This window comes from Urtica dioica, chromosome 3, assembly GCF_054948205.1.
Source record: "Urtica dioica subsp. dioica isolate 48M chromosome 3, U.dioica_male_clone48M_v1_H2, whole genome shotgun sequence".
Classification (NCBI taxonomy): domain Eukaryota; kingdom Viridiplantae; phylum Streptophyta; class Magnoliopsida; order Rosales; family Urticaceae; genus Urtica; species Urtica dioica.
In genome coordinates this window covers 5995277-6013276 of record NC_142758.1, presented here as the reverse complement: position 1 = coordinate 6013276, position 18000 = coordinate 5995277, and the positions used below count along the sequence as shown (strand labels likewise).

The following is an 18000-nucleotide window of genomic DNA, read 5'->3' as shown; positions in this document are numbered from 1 at the left end:
TTTCAGCCGAAACCGGTGGCATTGGACAGAGGACAGACAGAACTTTAATTTGATTCAAGAATCATTAAATTTAGATTTCTGAGCAGAGAGTTATGCCACTTTTAATGCGGGTTTACTCCAGCTCGAAGAAAAAGAAATAATTAAAGCTAGGTGCGAAAAAGAATCGAGTGTAGCGGAACGTTTTATGAAGGTTGTTAAAGCTTTTATTTGTGTTTTATTAGCAAGGTAATAACAAGGCATAAAAAGAAATAACAACAAGCATAAAACGATTCAAGTAAAAATAAGAAACTAGCAAGATAACAAAACTAGTCACAAAATTTTACTCGAAATTTCTCAAACCTTTAAAAAACGTTTTTCAATAAAAAATTAAAAACTTTTAGAACTGATTCTAATGTGTTTTAAAAACATCCCAAAATCATAGAAAAACAACATGGTTTTTAATTTAAAGGCAAGAGCAATAAATTAAAAAAAAATCTAAGATAACAATTCTAACTTGTCACAAAATTAGTAAACTTTCGAAAACGATTTTCAAGCTCATAATTTTAAAAACATGTACATCCATATCTTTGACCATAGCTCTGATACCATTTGTTGGAAGCGATCTAGGGTTTAAGAAAAAGATTAAACGCTTCAGGAAGCGGCGGAATTTTAAAAAATTTCTTTACAAGTAAAAACAGTTTTTACTAACCTAGACAAAGAGCAAGTACATGTAATTAAAAACTAATATGAGCTAGAAGTTTACTAACCTTTCTTGAAGCTTGAACTTTGAAGAAGCTTTTGGAAAGTTTGCAACGCTCGTCTCCCCTCGCAGCACGTCTCTCTTTCTTTCCTCGGCACCTCAAGCAACCACGAAAGTTTCTATCACTAAATCAGTCGAAATAAAGGAATTAGTGAGGGGGCACTTTTAAACACTACGACTTAAGAACGAGTCTTGAAATCGCAGAGCTAAACACTAGGTCGAGTGAGGACCTAGGTGCCAAAACAAGAAAAATCGAAAATAAACTAGAGAGAGAGAGAGGAGTTTCGGCCAAAGTTCTAGAGAGAGAGTCTCTCAAATCTCTTAAACTTGGATGAATGAAATGTGAGGAAATGAGGCTCCTATTTATAGGAGAGGTCTCACCTTCAATAAGGTAGTTTCCTCTTCTATAGAATATCACATATTCATGAGCCAATTTCCTCTTTTCCCTATTGAGACACTCGGCCAACAAGGGCTTCTAGAAGCCTTGATTTGTTTCCAATTTTGTTCATGGCTTGCCTTTTCTCTCAACATGGCCGAAGTTCCTTATGCATCCTTATGCAAATTTGTTTCCTCTTTTTCTTTTGGCAAGTATCTAAATACATTCATGCACAAAATAAACTCTCCTATTTCTCTATAGGGTAGGCGCCCAACATGTCTCTAGAAGGAGCTTCTAGAAGCTTCTTCATTTATTCATGAGAACATGAAAAAGGCCCATTAAGAATTTTCAATAAAACTCTTATGAAATGAAATTAATTCACGAGGCCCAATGATCAAGTCATGGCCGAGTGACATTAAGTCATCAAATGAACTTGTCAAAAAATTTATTGACATTCATTTCATCTTTTGTCTCAAAAGACAAAAATACCCTTTTGACTATTTTCGTTCTCGTTTTGACTTAGCTTCAAGTTTAACTATTCCTATCGATGTGATTCGTGACAGTGACCTCATGGACCCAAATGAACAAAGCTTGAGCTAAACACTTGGACTCAAAAGTTCACAAACCTTTTCCAAGTTTAGCTTAATGCCAACTGACTCCACTAAAGAGCTGACACTGAAAATCTCTCTCTCGGTTCAAATGAATTTATTTTCTACTCAAGAATTCAACCTAATTATGATGAGCGGATCCACTGAATATTATCTATGTTTACCCTTCATGAATGTCATCAGCTAGTCGGGATTTACTAAATTACCATTTTACCCTTCTAGCTGTTATTTCCTCAACTCCTTTGTCGCTTGTGAATAAGTTAGAAACAATGTATTGACGAGGAGCTAACAAGTCACATTGTTTCATCCAAAAGAGTCAGGACTCAATTTGGACACTGGCCAGTTCATTTATTCACACTCCAAGGAACAAAGCATGAGGTGACATGCATTGCATTTCAGCAATCTTGTACATGAATTCCATATCTATGAGAACTTCACAAAGTTACTCATGACATACTCACAACTTAGTACTTCACCAATAGGCCCTGTTCGGAATCACATAGTGAGTCCGAACTCTGACTTTCTCAAATGAGAATACTAAGGTGTGAAATGACATGTCTCATTTCAGGATTAAGGTAAGCATGATGCATATCATACATAGTGACTTCGAGACATAAGAGGTTAAATGGTTTGTTCTTATCTTGTCTCTAGAAGTGCACTGGTCAATTCAGTACCTTCGGAAGATACCTAGAAGAACTATAGAGTCTCCAACTCTCAATGCCTCATAACCAGACATCATAGATTCTTCTAACAATCATACTGAGGTCAATAGTCCTTTGACCCTAAGATTGCGAATATATCGTTTTAAGCAAACTACGAAGAGTTTGTTCATGCAAATCTACATTTGTCTCTTCGTAAGTTGTTAAGTTTGTTTATGGACTAAAAGACTAAGGTTTTATCATAAAGCTTCAAACAAAGAAAGAATGAATGAACGTTTCAAGTTTATTAATGAATGAACAGGCAATTACAAGCAAGAGTCTTCATGAGACTTTATTACATCAAATGTACAAAATAAAGATTACAACTCTTCTTGTGGGCACCATTGACAACAACATCTGACTACTCCACCTATGCTCCACGATGTCGACGACCCATTTTTCCCATTCATCGCTTCTAACTTCTTCTTCATCTCATGGAAGACGTAGTACAGTAATCCTATCATCGGATGCACCTCAATTTCCACTAATGGAAGAGTGGTGTACATAGGCTCGAATATGGCACACACCTCGTCGACAAATTGCCAAAACCTGTAGTTCAGAAAAGTCTCGGTGATGGATTTACATGTAGGTGTTCAGCTCAGTTTGCTGTTGTCCCAACCCACAATTGACTAGTGAACATCGTCCTCAACGCAGCTCTTTTCTCTCGGAGACTTCTAAGAGCGAGATAATTTGTTTCAAATCTTGTTGCCCTAGGACGGACAATTTCACTTGGGATGTGCCCGTAAATTGGACACATATTGCTATGGTTGTAGATGAACTTTGTCGCATCCTTTGCTGCTCTGATAGTCCCCTTAACACTAACTCTCTTCCCAATATCTCCAAACATAAGATCTATACAATGTGCGGCGCAAGGTGTCCGGAACACATTATAACGTCGGGACAATTTCAAATCAGCACTCTTGTAGTTCGATCCATTATCGGTCACGACTTGGACGATATTGTGTTTTTCGACTTCTTTGACCACGTCCTTCAATATTCCATATATGTACTCCCATGCCTTCACTTTCTTGGATGCATCAATGGACCTTAAGAACACCGCTGCACCAGTGCAATAAACCATGATGTTGATGATACTCAGCCTGGTTGGTCCCGTCTAACCATCAGTCAGTACGGTGCATCCATACTTTTCTCACCGCTTCTTTTGGTCTTCCACGTAGTTCTCCGCATTTGCAACCTCAAAATCGAGGTACTTGTTATGAATTTCATACGGTGATGGTATAAGAACATTAAGACCTTTAATATAGATGAGCATCACATTAACATTTCAAAAATACAAGCGGCAATATGAAAATACATTAAGTGATGAGGAATTGAGGATTACCTAGATCTTGAGCAGTCGTAATCATGTTTTTGAACTCATGAGAGTTCGCCTTGCTCGCCAGCACATGCTGATGAACGAAGAATTTGGTTATAGATTTTCCGAGCCATGTCTTCTTCTTCGGCTCCACCATCTCGTCAATTTGTTTTTGCTTAGCACTCGAAGACTTATATAACGATGAAACAGCAGGTGGAGATTTTGGACCCGAACCACTACCGGGACCCGATTGCGTCCGGCCCTCCCATTATGTCCGAGCCGCCTCTTGTCGTGACCTCTTCATCATTGATCGTAATTAGGCTTAGCTGTCTTCTTCATCGTCTGAATCGTCAACTCCTTTATTCAATGTCTTGCGAATCGTTGCGTCCAAATAATGTTTCTGCTTCATTTTTTTTACATTGCCAAGAATTAAAGCTCGCATCTCTTCCTATAATTCAGGAGAGACTTTATAACAGAATTTCACACTCTTCGTCGCGTCTATATTTGCCAAGGTGGTTTTTCACTCGGGTGACACCGCGCCTCCAATAATGTGACCGCAAAAAATACAACGGTGCGCATTATTTTTTCCGGCAATAGGCGTACAATACCTCCTAGCTGGATCGAGGGGCACATTCTTCTAAACTACAAATTAAGAAATTAAAGTGACAATAATCAAATTTCTAAACTAAATTAGACTAACAATCATCAAAACTAAATTCAACTAACAATCATCAAATCTAACATATTTCCGGATCTAAAAAAATTGAAAATAATTCAACACAAATTCGGAATAAAACAATAATCAAGTTAAAAAATATGACTTTAAACTTAATCATAAAAAACTAACAAGAAAAAAACCCACTAATATCAACCTATTTTCGGATTAAACAAACAAAATTAGAAAAAATGAACATAAACTCATAATAAACACTAGAATTATGTTAAAAACTATGAATTTAAATTTAATAATCATAAATTAACAAGAAATTTCAAATAAAAACTCAAAATCATAAAAAAATTAGTAAAGTTTCGTGACCTGGGAAAATACCTCAACCAAGAGGAGTTTTCCGCCGAGATGACGTGAAATTTGGCCTTTGGAGCGCCATAACCTAGACAGATTCCTCGTGAAAAAACACTTGAGCGAGACGAAAATTTTTAGGGTAACTTTCCATCAAAAATGAAATTTTTTGGATTTTATAGCCTAGCTTTAAAAAAAAATAGACTGAACCGGACCAAAATTTACGAACCGAAATCCGGTCAGATTCCCCGTCCGAATTTGATGAAAAACTCCTGTTTTACTCATTATGAGACCAGAACTAAAAAAAAAAAAAAACGGATCTCGGATCGGTTTTCTGCCGGTTTCCCCCGAATTTAAACTTTGTAACAACCCCTCAAAAAAAAAAAAACTTTGTAACAAACAAGGAAAGGCAATCGCAATACAATTAAAAAAGAGTCAGTGATGTGTCAGCGTATCATTCGAGGACAGGGAGGGGCGACACAATTCGTAGACAGAGGATCCGTAACTAATTAAGCAACCTAAAAATCCGAATATTCACGGCCATGCAATTCTTTCTAAAAAAAAAAAAAAAAAACAGAAGAAATCCAAGCCAGAGATGTAATAGACTGAACGAAAATGGTTACGAATGAGGACCAAACTGAGTTGGTTGGTTGTATTCTCAGCTTCACTGCCTTACTCTTATCTATTTTCTCCCTTTCGGTGTAAATTCTGAGAAATGTTGGCTTCATCTTCTTCTTCTTCTTCTACTCTGGTGACGACACGCGTAACGTCATATCGCCGGCGATCTCTCATTCCACCTCCGAATTCGGCGACGCTTCAATGCCGTTGTCAAGCGGCAGCTATTCCTCCGCCTCTGACGTTCCAAAACGACGTCGTTCGATCTCTCAACTCGGAGGCCAAAACCGAGAACGAAAACGACATTCAAAGACCACAAGAAGAAGAAGAAGAAGAGGAAGCGATATCGAATGTACGAGTCCCGAGACAAAAGTACATCCCGGTTTCCAAGTCCGACCTTCTCAACGCCATTGTTTCAGACATCTTTCGAGGCGATAAAGATGTCGAAGACTTCCTCATCCTTTCTTCGTATGTTGTTCTAGAAACTCTTCACTTATTGAATTTTCGTTTGGCAAAAGAAAGCGAGAAGAGCAATGTTCATTTATCTTAGTTTTGAAACTACGTGAAGGAGTTTGGACACTATTCTTCACGCTGAGCACAAGAGCATTTTGGAAGAAATGCGATCTGATTATTTCCAGCAGAAAGCTCAAGAAGAGTCGGATTTCGATGACGTTAACGGCGTTGAGACAATCATTGAAGGTACTGGTAGGGGTGATGATGATATCGAAGACCCATTTGCGTTCAACTACGTTTTGAATTTGAGGAATTTCTTGCCTTCTTCGTCTTCTTCGCCCAAAGAAGTGAAAAGGTATTGTAGACTAAACTGTGCTTGGACTCCTTACAGTTGTAATGTTTTATAACCTAAACAAAACTTGATTCTCAGCCACAAAAAATATTAAATGCAGAAATAAAACTACATACCTTAAATCGATTTTGGAACAAATAGTACTGCAATGTGATTGTCAAGTTTTAGGCTGATTGTTAAATTCATTTATAGCGACTATCAATTTTGCTGTTAAGGTTTGAACTAGCTTGAGAAGAGAAATCACGTTATGTCATAGCTTCTTGAATGGTAACCCACACGGATTTCTTAAGTGTGATTCTTTAACTAAGTCGCTGGTTCAATTCTTGAGAGTTGAAATAAGCTTTGTAGGCGGGGAAGAATTAAAAAAGAAAAAGGAATGGGTTGTTCAAACCTTACTAAAGATTCCCATGGGAGATAAATAATACAACTAGAACATGATTCTTCAGCCTTGGGAACAAATGACTCGGACTGAAAAATAAAAAGTAAAATATTTTATTATTATTAATATACATTTTTTGGGATAGAGTTGCTGTGGCCACTCGTTTTCAGCGTGCCTTCATGCAACTACTTAGCAACGCTCAGTTTGAGGAATTATCAGCAAGGGATTTGATGCTTACATCTGCACTGAACACTGATTACCTACTTAATTTGCCGATTTACGTTGATTGGAAGAGGGCATCTGAATCAAATGCAATAATTTTCAGGTGATTCTATTTGTAGCTAACACAATTGCTTTGTAGTTTGTATGATATTTCTCTCGTCTTCTTCTTTTTTTTTGAGGGCACAGAAAACATGGATTATACATTTCTACTTTCTTCTCGAACAATAGTGACTTAGATGCAGATTAATAGTGCTCAAATGGCATTTCCAAGATAACTAGCAAACGCAGTTTATTGACAGGCTCACGTAAGGTTTAATTTTCATTGTAAAGGCGGGGATATGCCACGGAGAGACAAAAGGGCCTTCTTTTCGTTGAAAAACTGGATTACTTGCAGTCCAAGCTTCTATTAGGGATCTTCTTCGTCGTATCGAAACCGTTGGGAAAACTTGGTAGTTGGATGATGGAGGTTCTTCCTTTCTCTATAGAGCATATTTAAATTAATCATCTGCTTTATTCAACTATTGAATAACTAAATTGACAACCTTTTATAGTCCATGATATTCTACGAGACAGGAAAAACTATAGAACAATTTGATATAAGGATTAGTGTTTTGGCCCTTAATGGCACGTGACATTGAATTCATAGCGGCTTATTTATCTTTTTCAATAGGCTTTTAGAGACACACTGCAAGTTGCGGAAGGACAAGATTGGATGAAACAGTACAAGCTTTGGCTTAAGGAGCTAGCTCTCTTTCAGCAATCGTTTCAACAAAACAGAGAAACGTCAGATGAGGTGCTAGGAGCAGACGAACTTTCAGATAAGGATCTTCCAATATGGCTCGCAGCTCAAAGGGCTGTTTCTCGTTATGAAGGACTTCTGTCACCTGTTGGTCCCCGTGGAAGGCTTATAAGGAAGTTGCTTACTTGGGCTGGAATCATTTCTCCCATACCTGAAACGCCATTTGAGCTCGATGGTGATGGTCATGCTTCCGAACCTTATCAGAGGTTTGTGCCAGTACCCTTTACTTTTATCCCTTTTTTTCTTCTCCTTCTTCCAAGTGTTTTTTTAAAGGATAATTTGTTATTTAAAAAAAAAAGTACAAAGGGGTACATAATACACAATACTTAAATCCAGAAACATTAGAAAGTGGCATAGAGCTACATCATAGTTGGCGATCTCCAAAAAGCCGTCCTAGTTGTCTTTACTGTATTTTTTTTTTGTCACCCACGTAGTGAATACCAGGTTCCAGGAGACAATAAATTTTTGTTCCGGATTTGGACTTGTGTCATTGCGCCTTACAGCGAAGCAATGCCCTGACGGCTATTGACTTTGTTAAATGTAAATGGCTTCTTATATCTCTCCCACCATAAACCCCAAAAAGAAGGTAGAATTTTCAGTTTGGGAGCTGACTTGTATGTCTTACTCTTCCCAAAGCATTCACTACGACAAAAGAAATATTGCCTTTCCAAAAACAAACAAACAAACAAACAAACAAAAAACTCCGACGGCAGGCTCTTGTATTTTCTTGGCTTTGCCGTTTCTAAATAAAAATTCTCCGTTTCCTTTCAAAAGAAAGAAAGGTCAAACGAAGCATCTTCATTAAAGAACCAAAAGAACTCCTACTCTTTTTTTTTTTTTTTTTTTATTTCTTGGATTTCTTTTTAAAGAAAAAAAATATATTTATATAGCCGTAAAGAAATACTTGGAAGCTACAGAGTATGCAATTCAATCTGTTATGTTTGGCTTATATCCATCTCACTAGAAGTAGAATTTGAGCTTCCTACTAGGATTGAAATGCACCGAGGGTACACAACTAACTTGCGATATAAGATTCGCAAATATCTATACATCTCAGCTTAAACCTCAATAATATGTTTGCACGATTCACAGTTTCTTTCGTCATAGTTAATTGACATTGTGAATAGCGTAAATAAACGGTGAAAATCTTAGAAATGGAGAAGCGTGTAGTAGGGAAGTTGGAGGTGGGTTTACTTTGGTTATAAAATGACTTTTTCTGTGTTTCATGTATATAACCCCACGCTGCCTATCGCAATGTTCGAAGAGAACAAATTTCCTTTCAGCTCCCAAGATTTGACTATGTATCACTCAGAATCACAAGCACGTTTCCATACCGTTGAACCAATATCTTGAGGGCTAGGTTTCATTTCATATGGTAGTAAAATATGCATGAATACACACTTAAAGATGTGTATTTAATAATAAAATTCTTGTTCTAGGCCCATTCTCTTATCGAGGATAACTCTTGGTGATATTTGGAGACCCGCTTCGACTAAAAACTGTGGAAATGACATCTGGAAAAAGTTCAAAACTTCAGTATCCATTTTTCTCTCGCAATCAATCCTCCAGGTAAGCCTCAAGCACAGTTCCTGTTATATCAGTTTCAACTACGTGAATGCATGAATTTCAATTTGTGTATTACATGAGACGTTGTTTGCAATAATTATGCTGAAAATTATGATGCTGTCACCGTTTAGTTTTTGTTTTGTCTTGTTTTGCCCTTTTTTCAGGTATATCATGTAGCATGAAGAATTTCGAAAAATGTTTACTTTCCCAATTTAAAAACTAGACAGAAACTATCAACTGAAAAAAAACTGTGTAGCTTTTTAGCTTATGTGTGCCGGCAAAATTGATTAGAAATGGTTTCCTTCCTTTCTCACACTTGTTTTATGGAGATTAATTCTGACATTAATTTTTCAAAAGTTATTTTGTTAGTGAGTTTTTTTTGGCAGAAGCCACTCTAATGTGACGTGTGGCATCATAATCAATTAGGAGCCAGCCTTTGAAGAGTTGATTTTGCTTTACACCAATGAAGCGGATGAAAGGGATGCTGAAAACAAAAGTGACATTCCCTCTTTACAATTAAAGATATATGAGCTGATTCCTATTCCAGATTTACCAGTAAGCCTTACGACTTCAAGTTATATGTTTACATAATAGAATGTTTTCGGCTATATATTGATTATTTGTAATGTTTATCTATGATTTTCCACGGAAATACTATTCTACAGGTTGTCTTTCCCCACAAAAAGTTGTCTTTCCGGATTATAGACACGGTATGGAGATTTTCTTATACATTATAGTATAGTATTTGGAACTCTGAGATAATTATGTTGTATTGTGGGCTAAAGAAGAATTCACAAATGTATTGCAAACTAGGGAAAAACAAGTTTGATAATATTCTTCTTTGCACCTATGAGTCACTCAGAAAATGTAGTATATCCTGTGATGTTCCAAAGAGAAATTACCAGATTACATTGAAAGTACTGTGATGTTCCTCATTACAAATTTGGTCTCAATGTATTTTTTGTTCTTGCGCTAGCATTCCCCATAAAAAGAACTGAGCTAGAAGTTCCATGTTTCAGTGCCAATTGGAAATGGGATGCAATATTTAATTGCTGTTATTCTTTGAAAAAATAGCACTTTGACCACATCTTATTAACTTGTAGGTACGCTTGGATATTGCAAGTATAGTAGGGCTTTTGGCATACGCCATAAACTACAAATTTGAAAATGTCTCATCCTCTCCGTATGTTTCTTTTTTCTTTCAAATGGATGTTACCACCTCTTTACTCACATAGTAGTAAATTCTCAGGTCAATGGTATTTTGTTTGGCATTTTTAATAGGTTTTCAAGGTTATAGGGTGCATGTGTTTTGGGTAATTCCTCAAGCTTGTTAGGTTTCATCCTTTTCGAGTCTTTGAGCAGGATAAATTTGTAAAGGATATATCTTGAAATGGATAAAGGCTAAGAAAACATGAATATGTTTCGTTTGCATGGCTGCAAAATGGTATATCCTATTTAAATATCTTATATTTGCAGCGAAACACAGCTCTACATGTGTTTTGTTGCTGTATAATTCAAGTTTTTGATTGAGCAATATATAGTATACATGGATAGTGTAAATTTTGTCATAACGCCCTTAGCTGTATAAACTTCTGAGTAAATTTTGCTCTCTGCAGTACCTACCAATGATTATGCACTGATTTCTTTTAGTCTATTTTCCAGAAACTTGACAATTTTGTGCCATTTCATTCCAGGTCGGCCATAGTCCTTGATGTAGTTGCCGTTACTGCACTTATAATATTCGCGTCTCGAGTTGCTCTCGGTTACAAGCAGACGTGGGATAGATATCAAGTGAGACAACTTTGTTCTCCAACGCTATATAAGAGATGATTTTGATTTCCATCTAGGAACATAGTCGAAAACATTTATCTCTCTCTCTGTCCCTCCATATAGATCTGTTGGTGATTTCAAGAAAAAAATGGTTAAGCTCTAAACTAAGATTTCTTCTTCAGCTATTGGTGAACAGGACTCTCTATGAAAAGACCTTAGCAAGTGGTTTTGGAGCCGTACACTTTATCTTGGATGCTTCTGAACAGCAACAAGTAAGAAGCTTCTCCATTCTTTTTATGTTAGTTATGTTTTTTTCAAGTATTTGTTGCAACTAGCCCTTAACCTCCTTTTAAGGATTTAGCCTAAGTTTTATTTTATTAAGAAAACAGCCCACCAGCCCTAAGTTAATTAAATTAACTGAACATAATTTAACATTTAATTTAATTAACTGAACAATTAATTTAATAAAGCTATTTTCTTAATAAAATGAAACTTGAACTATTTTTTAAAAGGAGAGTGGACTAATGAGCTACTTGCCTAATTGCCCCTATTTTTTTTTTTTTTTTATATAATTTAGTTTAAAGTTTTTTTGGGGTTGCATTGTTATTAACCTTTTAATTAGACACTAAGTTTCGACAAAATTAGATACTGATAAATTATCAGTGCTGACTAAGTGATGAGACCAATTAGCTTCCTGAAAGTTCTACCTGAATGATGAATATGTGAAGAAATGTTTAGATGTTTCTTTGAAGATTTAACATAATTATATTTTTTCTTAAATGGTGAAAAGTATACGTAGTTTTATCAGAAAGCAACTCTATCCTGCTTGAGCAGATGAATTGTTTTGGATTCTTTTCTAATGAAAAGTAAACGTAGTTTTATCAGAAAGCAACTCAATCCTACTTGAGCAAAAATGACTTGTTTTGGATTCTTTTTTAACGTTGAAAAGCTACATGTTAAGATATAGCAGGTAATTTGCTTCTTGGTTCATCATGCCATTTATATATTTTTTTTCCTGTAATATTATATGCAGTATAAGGAAGCCATTCTAGCATATGCAGTGCTGCTCAAAATGGCGGACAAGGTCTGCTTCTAATTTTCTGCACACCTCTAATCTGAGTTATCGCTTGGTAACATTGATGCAATAAATTTCATCTCCTTGCCTCATTTTGGGGTAAAAAAAACTATCAAGGAAAGTAAGCCGAAGAAATGGCTCTTCAATCATCTACATGATTAATTGAGCTTCTTGTTTGCCATATCTAAAAGCTCTCTTTGGCTTTAGTGGTCACAACCCATTAAGACGAAGAAAAAAAATGTTTATCACCCCAATGGCCAATATTCATGTTTCACTATGGAACGTGGCTAGACCTTGAAACTTCAATGCATAATATTTCTGTCTTTAGAAACTTTTTTATTTTTATTTTTTTAATAACAGATTTCTTTTCTTGTCTACAACAATGTAGAATCTTGATCATTTTGTAAGGGTGTAAGTAAGCATACTTCTTTATAATTAGCAATGATTAATCAATTACAGATGCAGGGTTGTCATCCAAGTGTTGGGGACAAATGCGAGAGGTTCATCTACGATGCTTTCAAAGTAAAGGTAGAAATATTGTCATAGACTCGTGCACGGTGTTTGTGTCTATACATACATATATATATGTATATATATGCACAGTACATACGGCATATTGGAGCCAGTTTAAAGCATTAATTAACCTCATGCAGGTCGAAATGCCGGTCGATAAAGCAGTCGATACGCTGCTGAGGCTTGGGCTGGCAACAGAAAGTATCAATGATGGGAACATAAGGCTTCAAGCTGTACCTTGTCACGAGGCGTGTGAAGCGCTCAAAAGGCGTTGGAAGACTTTGCTTGGTTGAGAGGATCAAACTGAGCTTTTACCCGCACTTCATGAGCCTTTTGAGGGCTTCATGGGAACATCAGTCGCATCAGAGTACTAGTTCATCGATATGATGCCTAAAAACATGCACCCATGCAAATCTATATACATATATATACGGATACATTATATACACACACACAAGTTTGCGTATGCTCACGAGTATGATTCATATCCAAGGGAGAAGACGGGGAGGAATTTTGATAAAGTAAAGTTCACACGTGTCATTTGCAAATCTAAGATTATGCTCAATAATTTTTGTATTAATTTTAATGTTTCATTGGACTGAAAAACGAAACATATCAAAACTCTATACAAGCAGCAAAAAACAAAATATACCTATTGTTGATTTTAATGTGCTCATATTTTCAACTCTCCAATGTCGCATCGTTTGACAGTGACGTCTGTAGAATGGCATGATGACGTCATTGATAAGGTCTCAGAAAATATCTTATCCTCACATTACAAGTACAAAATGGTGGTGGTGTAAGTGGGCTTCGTGTTTCCTTTCCTAATTTCAGGGATGAAGAGCGGGTTTTGGGTCACACAGTTTCAAACTCCGCCGAACCGGCTGAAATGCTCATCGCTTCTGCCACGTGACACGCCCATAGACTTCGGGAAGCACAAGGGAAAGCTCCTGGGCACCCTCCCACCAAACTACCTGCGGTGGGTCTCGCAGAACCTCCGCGCCGGAGACTCCCTCCGGTGGGCCCACCTCGCCGACCACGTCCTCCGAGACCCCATCTACCGCGACCGGACCGAGTGGGAGCTCGCCCGCGCCCTCCTCGCCGGAGACCACCACCGAGTCTCCTCGGCTTCGTCGGCGCTGGCGGAGCTGAGCGATCGGTTTCAGTGGGACAACGACGACGCCGAGGGGTGGCGGAGGGTTGACTTTGACATGCTGGGGACTTCCCGGAGCGGCAGGATTCCGAGGCGAGGCGAGAAGGCGGCGGAGAAGGAAGGAAGGATTCCGAGGGAGAATGAGGAGAGAGAGAGGGGAGAAGGGAAGAGGGCGGAGAGGAGAGAGAGGGCGAGGGTGAAGAGGAGGACGAAAGACTTAAACGGAGAAACACAAGAGAATGTGAAGAAAGAAGAGCATCATGGGAGTAACAAGGCTGCAAATCCATCGCTCTTGTTCCCTGGTCGGAAAGCTCTTCTCAACAATCTACGGGATCAATTTTCCTAAATTCTATTTTACGTGTACGTATTTTTGTAATTCGGGGTCTCCTTTCCTATTATATAGTTTATAGGTTTCTATTGAAACTATTACATGGTTAGTAATATTTTGCTCCCATTTTGTTAGCATTTAATTTTTTATCTTATCGTTAAGGCCATCTCCACCCGTACGCTATATGATGGGAATATCGTATATTTGATGCTCCAGCCGTACGTTATATCTCACGCCATTATGGTGTAGGATATTAAATGAGTTTGGTGTCACGCCAAATATGACGTGACACTATTCCATACTCCAAAATATTTTTTGACACCAGAAAATGACTTTCCAAAAAAGCAAAAAGACACGTGCCACGAACAGCGAAACCGAAGCGCAACACCCTCGTTGTGAGCTTTACCATACCTCTCGTCGTGTGCCATGCCTCGCTATGATTCTCTTGTCGGCCCGGATTCCCTTGCCTCTTGGTGCCACGCAGCCAAGGCTTGTGCCAAAGGCTTCCCAACCTCATTTTTCTGCTTTAATGGGTCCCATTACGCATCTAGGGCAACACAACACACCCTTACATCTCAAAAACTCTATAAAATCCTATCTTTCACCACATGAAAGAGAGACCCAATTTTTTATACCAAAACTCTACATAAATTCTCTCTCAACCACCTCTCTCATCTCTTACATCATATTAACACTCAAAATCATCATCTTTCTCTCATTCCACCACAAACGCTATCATTTCTATTTTCTTTCATCACTTCAAGAACAATCTCGCCACCAAATTCACCCCAAATCATCACCATTCCCCACATATCTTCATCATTTCCTACATATTTCCATCTTTTCCCACTCATCTTTATCCTTCACCTACACAACCACAAAAAAAAAAAAAAAAAACCCCTATTTTTCACTTCACAACACTCAAGAACACCACAAGCATCACTAAAAGAGTGACATTTTCCTTCTCTTCTCTCTAGATTTGGAGGAAAATCACTCTCTACACATCATTCTCCTACTTGTCTATTCATACATTATGGTGTCACAAATATCTATTTATCAACCTTTTAGGAGTGTCTAGGGGCTTGTAGAACTCATATTCACAAGCTACTCACTCCACACATATATGAACATCTTATTATTATCTTATTTCATCACTTGATCTAGGAAAAAGAGCAAGGGAGGAGCTAACTTGGACGTCCACCACTACCTAGGACCACTTTCATAAGGAACTAAGATGATCTTGGTTATTTCGGGATTGTCCTCATCTGCCTTGATCCCTTTGTGACCGCAAGAAGTTGCTTTGATCGCCAACCCGAAGAGCCTTGGAAGAAGATGTCTCACAGTTCCTAACCCTTGACATTTTTAGTTCCAATGAGCCAAAGAAGGAGATCTCCCACTCACGGTGTGTTGAACCGGACCTCTCCGTGGAATGCACGTCGCAAATGTTGTGCGATAAAACCACATCAACAATTTTTTTTTATATAAAATGAATTTTATAATAGGAGTTGAGTCTAATTATATGTTAAATATTGCAAAAAAATTATATGTGTTACTAAAATGTCTTTTTTCAAATTAAAACTTCTCAAATTTAAATATATGTTGTTGGATTTTATATTTCTAAGTTATAATTTATTGTTTTTGAGTTAGAGAGATGAAAATCAAGGGTTTGCTCATCTTGTCTTGCATATCTATCGTCAACTGCGGTATCGTATGCGTTGTTCATTGACCGCAATCAACCGTAGTCGACTCCAAGTGGCCACACCTGGCTGATCCTGACCTCAATCAGTCGCAGATGTCCGTATATGACACATTACTTATTGTTAATTTCAAGTATTCGGATAGTTTTGTTTTTTGAAAGTCATTAAAACAATGTTAAATCTTAGCTCTTTAAACACATAACACTTCGAAATTTGTTATCAAACTTTATATGAAAAAATAATTGTTATGCGGTCATTCTCAGTTTTAAAAAAAGCGAGACATATGACCCGCAACTAGATTAAATCGACAAAAAGAACGGAAAAAAATCCCGCCAAGCTAAGGTTAAAATAAATCCATAATGCTCGACCAAACTAAAGCCAAAAGGCAAGGAAGGGCCCCTGACCCGAGTCCGAGTAGTCGAGACGCAACCAGACCAGCTCTCGGCGAAGAAGCCTTGCAACGGCTAGGCTGGTCTTCAATTAGAGGCCGAGCCAAAGTCAGGCCAGCCCTCGACCAAGGAGCCGAGCCATAGCAAGGCCGGCTCTCAGTTAAGGAGCCAAGGCACAGTCTGGATAGCTCTCGGCCAAGAAGCCGGGCCGATCATCAACCAAAGGTCGAGCCATACCCAGGTCAGCTCTCGACCGAGGAGCAGAGCCAAAGTCGGGCCAGCTCTCGGTCAAGGAGCCGGGCCATAGCCGGGCCGATCCTCGGCCAGAGGCCAAGCCCAAGCCACAGTCGGTCCAACTGTCGGCCAAGGAGTCGGGCCACGGTCGGGCCAGTCCTCGGCCAGAGGCCGAGCCACAAGTAAGTCGGCCCTCGGCCAGAGATCGAGCCACAGCCGAGCCGGCTCACACCTAATGGCTGATCCATAACCGGGGCAGCCCTCGGCCAGTGGCCGATCCACGACTCAGCCATCTGAAGCCCAGGCGTGCCCTTGCTGCCCAAGGCAAGCTCAAGGGGTCTCCCATGGCCTCTCCAACTCTATGATTACCCCTTCTCCGCGAGGGGGAGGGGTAACAATTTTTTACACACTCGAAGCTTTGGTAAAATTACTTCTCACTGAGTCTACTCTTGAGAATTCATAAACGCCCAACACAATCACATTAATGTGAGCGTCGGAGAGCGCGCCAGAGGCACCGCCTCTTCACCCCAATGACTCAGTGTTCTTTGTTTCTAATGAACACACAAGCAAAGTTGGAGCAAGCTCACAAATCAAACGACAAATTCTTCACACGGAGCTTGGAGTTGAATGAATTCATACAAATTTGATCTTAGTGAGGTAACATTGTCCGACCCTGGATTAAATCACTATGATATTTAGTGTTGATCTATTTTCAACCATTAACAATAATAAATTTACTCAATACATTTTAGATATCGTCACGTCCAAAATCACTCGAAAAATGATGAACAAAGCGACTTTAAAATTTGTTGGGACGGCGATGTAGATGAGGTATTGAATTTGTTATGACAAATTCTATATAGGTATTGAATTAGGATGATCACGGCCATATGTATGTTTGGTTAATTTTACAATTTAGTCATTAACTGAAATAAAAAAGGATAAATTACAATCATGCCCCCTGAACTCAAGGGTCGGTAACGAACTGCCCCCTAAACTCGAAAAAATCACAAAAAATCACCTGAACTCTCGTTCTGTTAAAGTATTGCCCCTTCTGTAAAAAATATTCCGTTAAAATGAGCACATGACTCTCACGTGATTAAATTGGATGCTTTGCTTCTTTCAATTCAACTCCAATGGCGGCTCTTACCCGCCTATCGAAGCAAACCCTAAATTCATCGGCGCTTCGCTCGTTCTCTTCTTCCTCGGCGGCTCTGAACCCTAATAGCAGCCTCGCGCGCCGAGATCCGTCGGAGAGGAACGTCCAGTGGGTTTTCCTCGGCGTTCCCGACGTCAGAAAAGGAACATACGCAAGTCGGATCTGCAATCTTCTCGGAATCCCTCACATCGCCACTGGCGATCTCGTTCGCCACGAGCTCGCTTCCACTAGTCCTCTCTCCCGCCAGGTTCGATTCGGTCCGAGGCTCTCTATTTCGTCTTAATCCGTGATCAATTGGAGTCGTGAATTATGTAATTTTATTTCTGATTAATGATAAATGTTTGTCAATTGTGAAATTTACAGACAGAATTTGCGTAGATAAGAAAGTTAGGGTAAATTGAGCTCTCGTTGTAAGCTCGATTTCTGAGCTTAGTTTGGATTGGCTGTGATTGTGACGTTTAGATAAGAAAGTTTGATTTTTTGTTTAGTTCTTTTGGATAGGATTGTTGTATATGAACATTATTGATTTTGATGAATAAAAC

At 38.5% G+C, this 18000-nt stretch overlaps 3 protein-coding genes across 4 annotated transcripts; 2 read left to right on the top strand and 1 right to left on the bottom strand.

Moving 5' to 3' along the window:
- Positions 1-3019: 3019 nt before the first annotated feature.
- LOC149402233 (uncharacterized) lies at positions 3020-3893 on the bottom strand. The gene is made up of 3 exons (XM_089608278.1): positions 3764-3893; positions 3576-3675; positions 3020-3521 (listed from the first exon to the last, which is right to left on the bottom strand). The coding sequence occupies exons 1-3, from the start codon at positions 3891-3893 to the stop codon at positions 3020-3022; spliced, it is 732 nt and encodes a 243-aa protein (XP_089464404.1).
- A 1417-nt stretch (positions 3894-5310) lies between these two features.
- Positions 5311-13186, top strand: LOC149402232 (DUF3754 family protein, putative (DUF3754)). Of its 2 annotated transcripts, XM_089609298.1 has the most exons (14): positions 5311-5837; positions 5938-6177; positions 6699-6878; positions 7106-7241; positions 7446-7780; positions 9014-9143; positions 9567-9695; positions 9806-9850; positions 10244-10323; positions 10835-10931; positions 11093-11182; positions 11944-11994; positions 12451-12513; positions 12639-13186. In XM_089609298.1, exons 1-14 carry the CDS (start codon positions 5470-5472, stop codon positions 12789-12791), a joined length of 2097 nt encoding a protein of 698 aa, XP_089465424.1. In that variant the 5' UTR covers positions 5311-5469; the 3' UTR covers positions 12792-13186. The 2 variants fall into 2 exon arrangements, with proteins under 2 accessions (XP_089465424.1, XP_089465425.1); XM_089609299.1 differs by lacking the exon at positions 11944-11994.
- A 108-nt stretch (positions 13187-13294) lies between these two features.
- LOC149402231 (golgin family A protein) lies at positions 13295-14147 on the top strand. Its single transcript, XM_089609300.1, has one exon. It carries the CDS (start codon positions 13335-13337, stop codon positions 13995-13997), a length of 663 nt encoding a protein of 220 aa, XP_089465426.1. The 5' UTR covers positions 13295-13334; the 3' UTR covers positions 13998-14147.
- The last annotated feature ends 3853 nt before the right edge of the window (positions 14148-18000 follow it).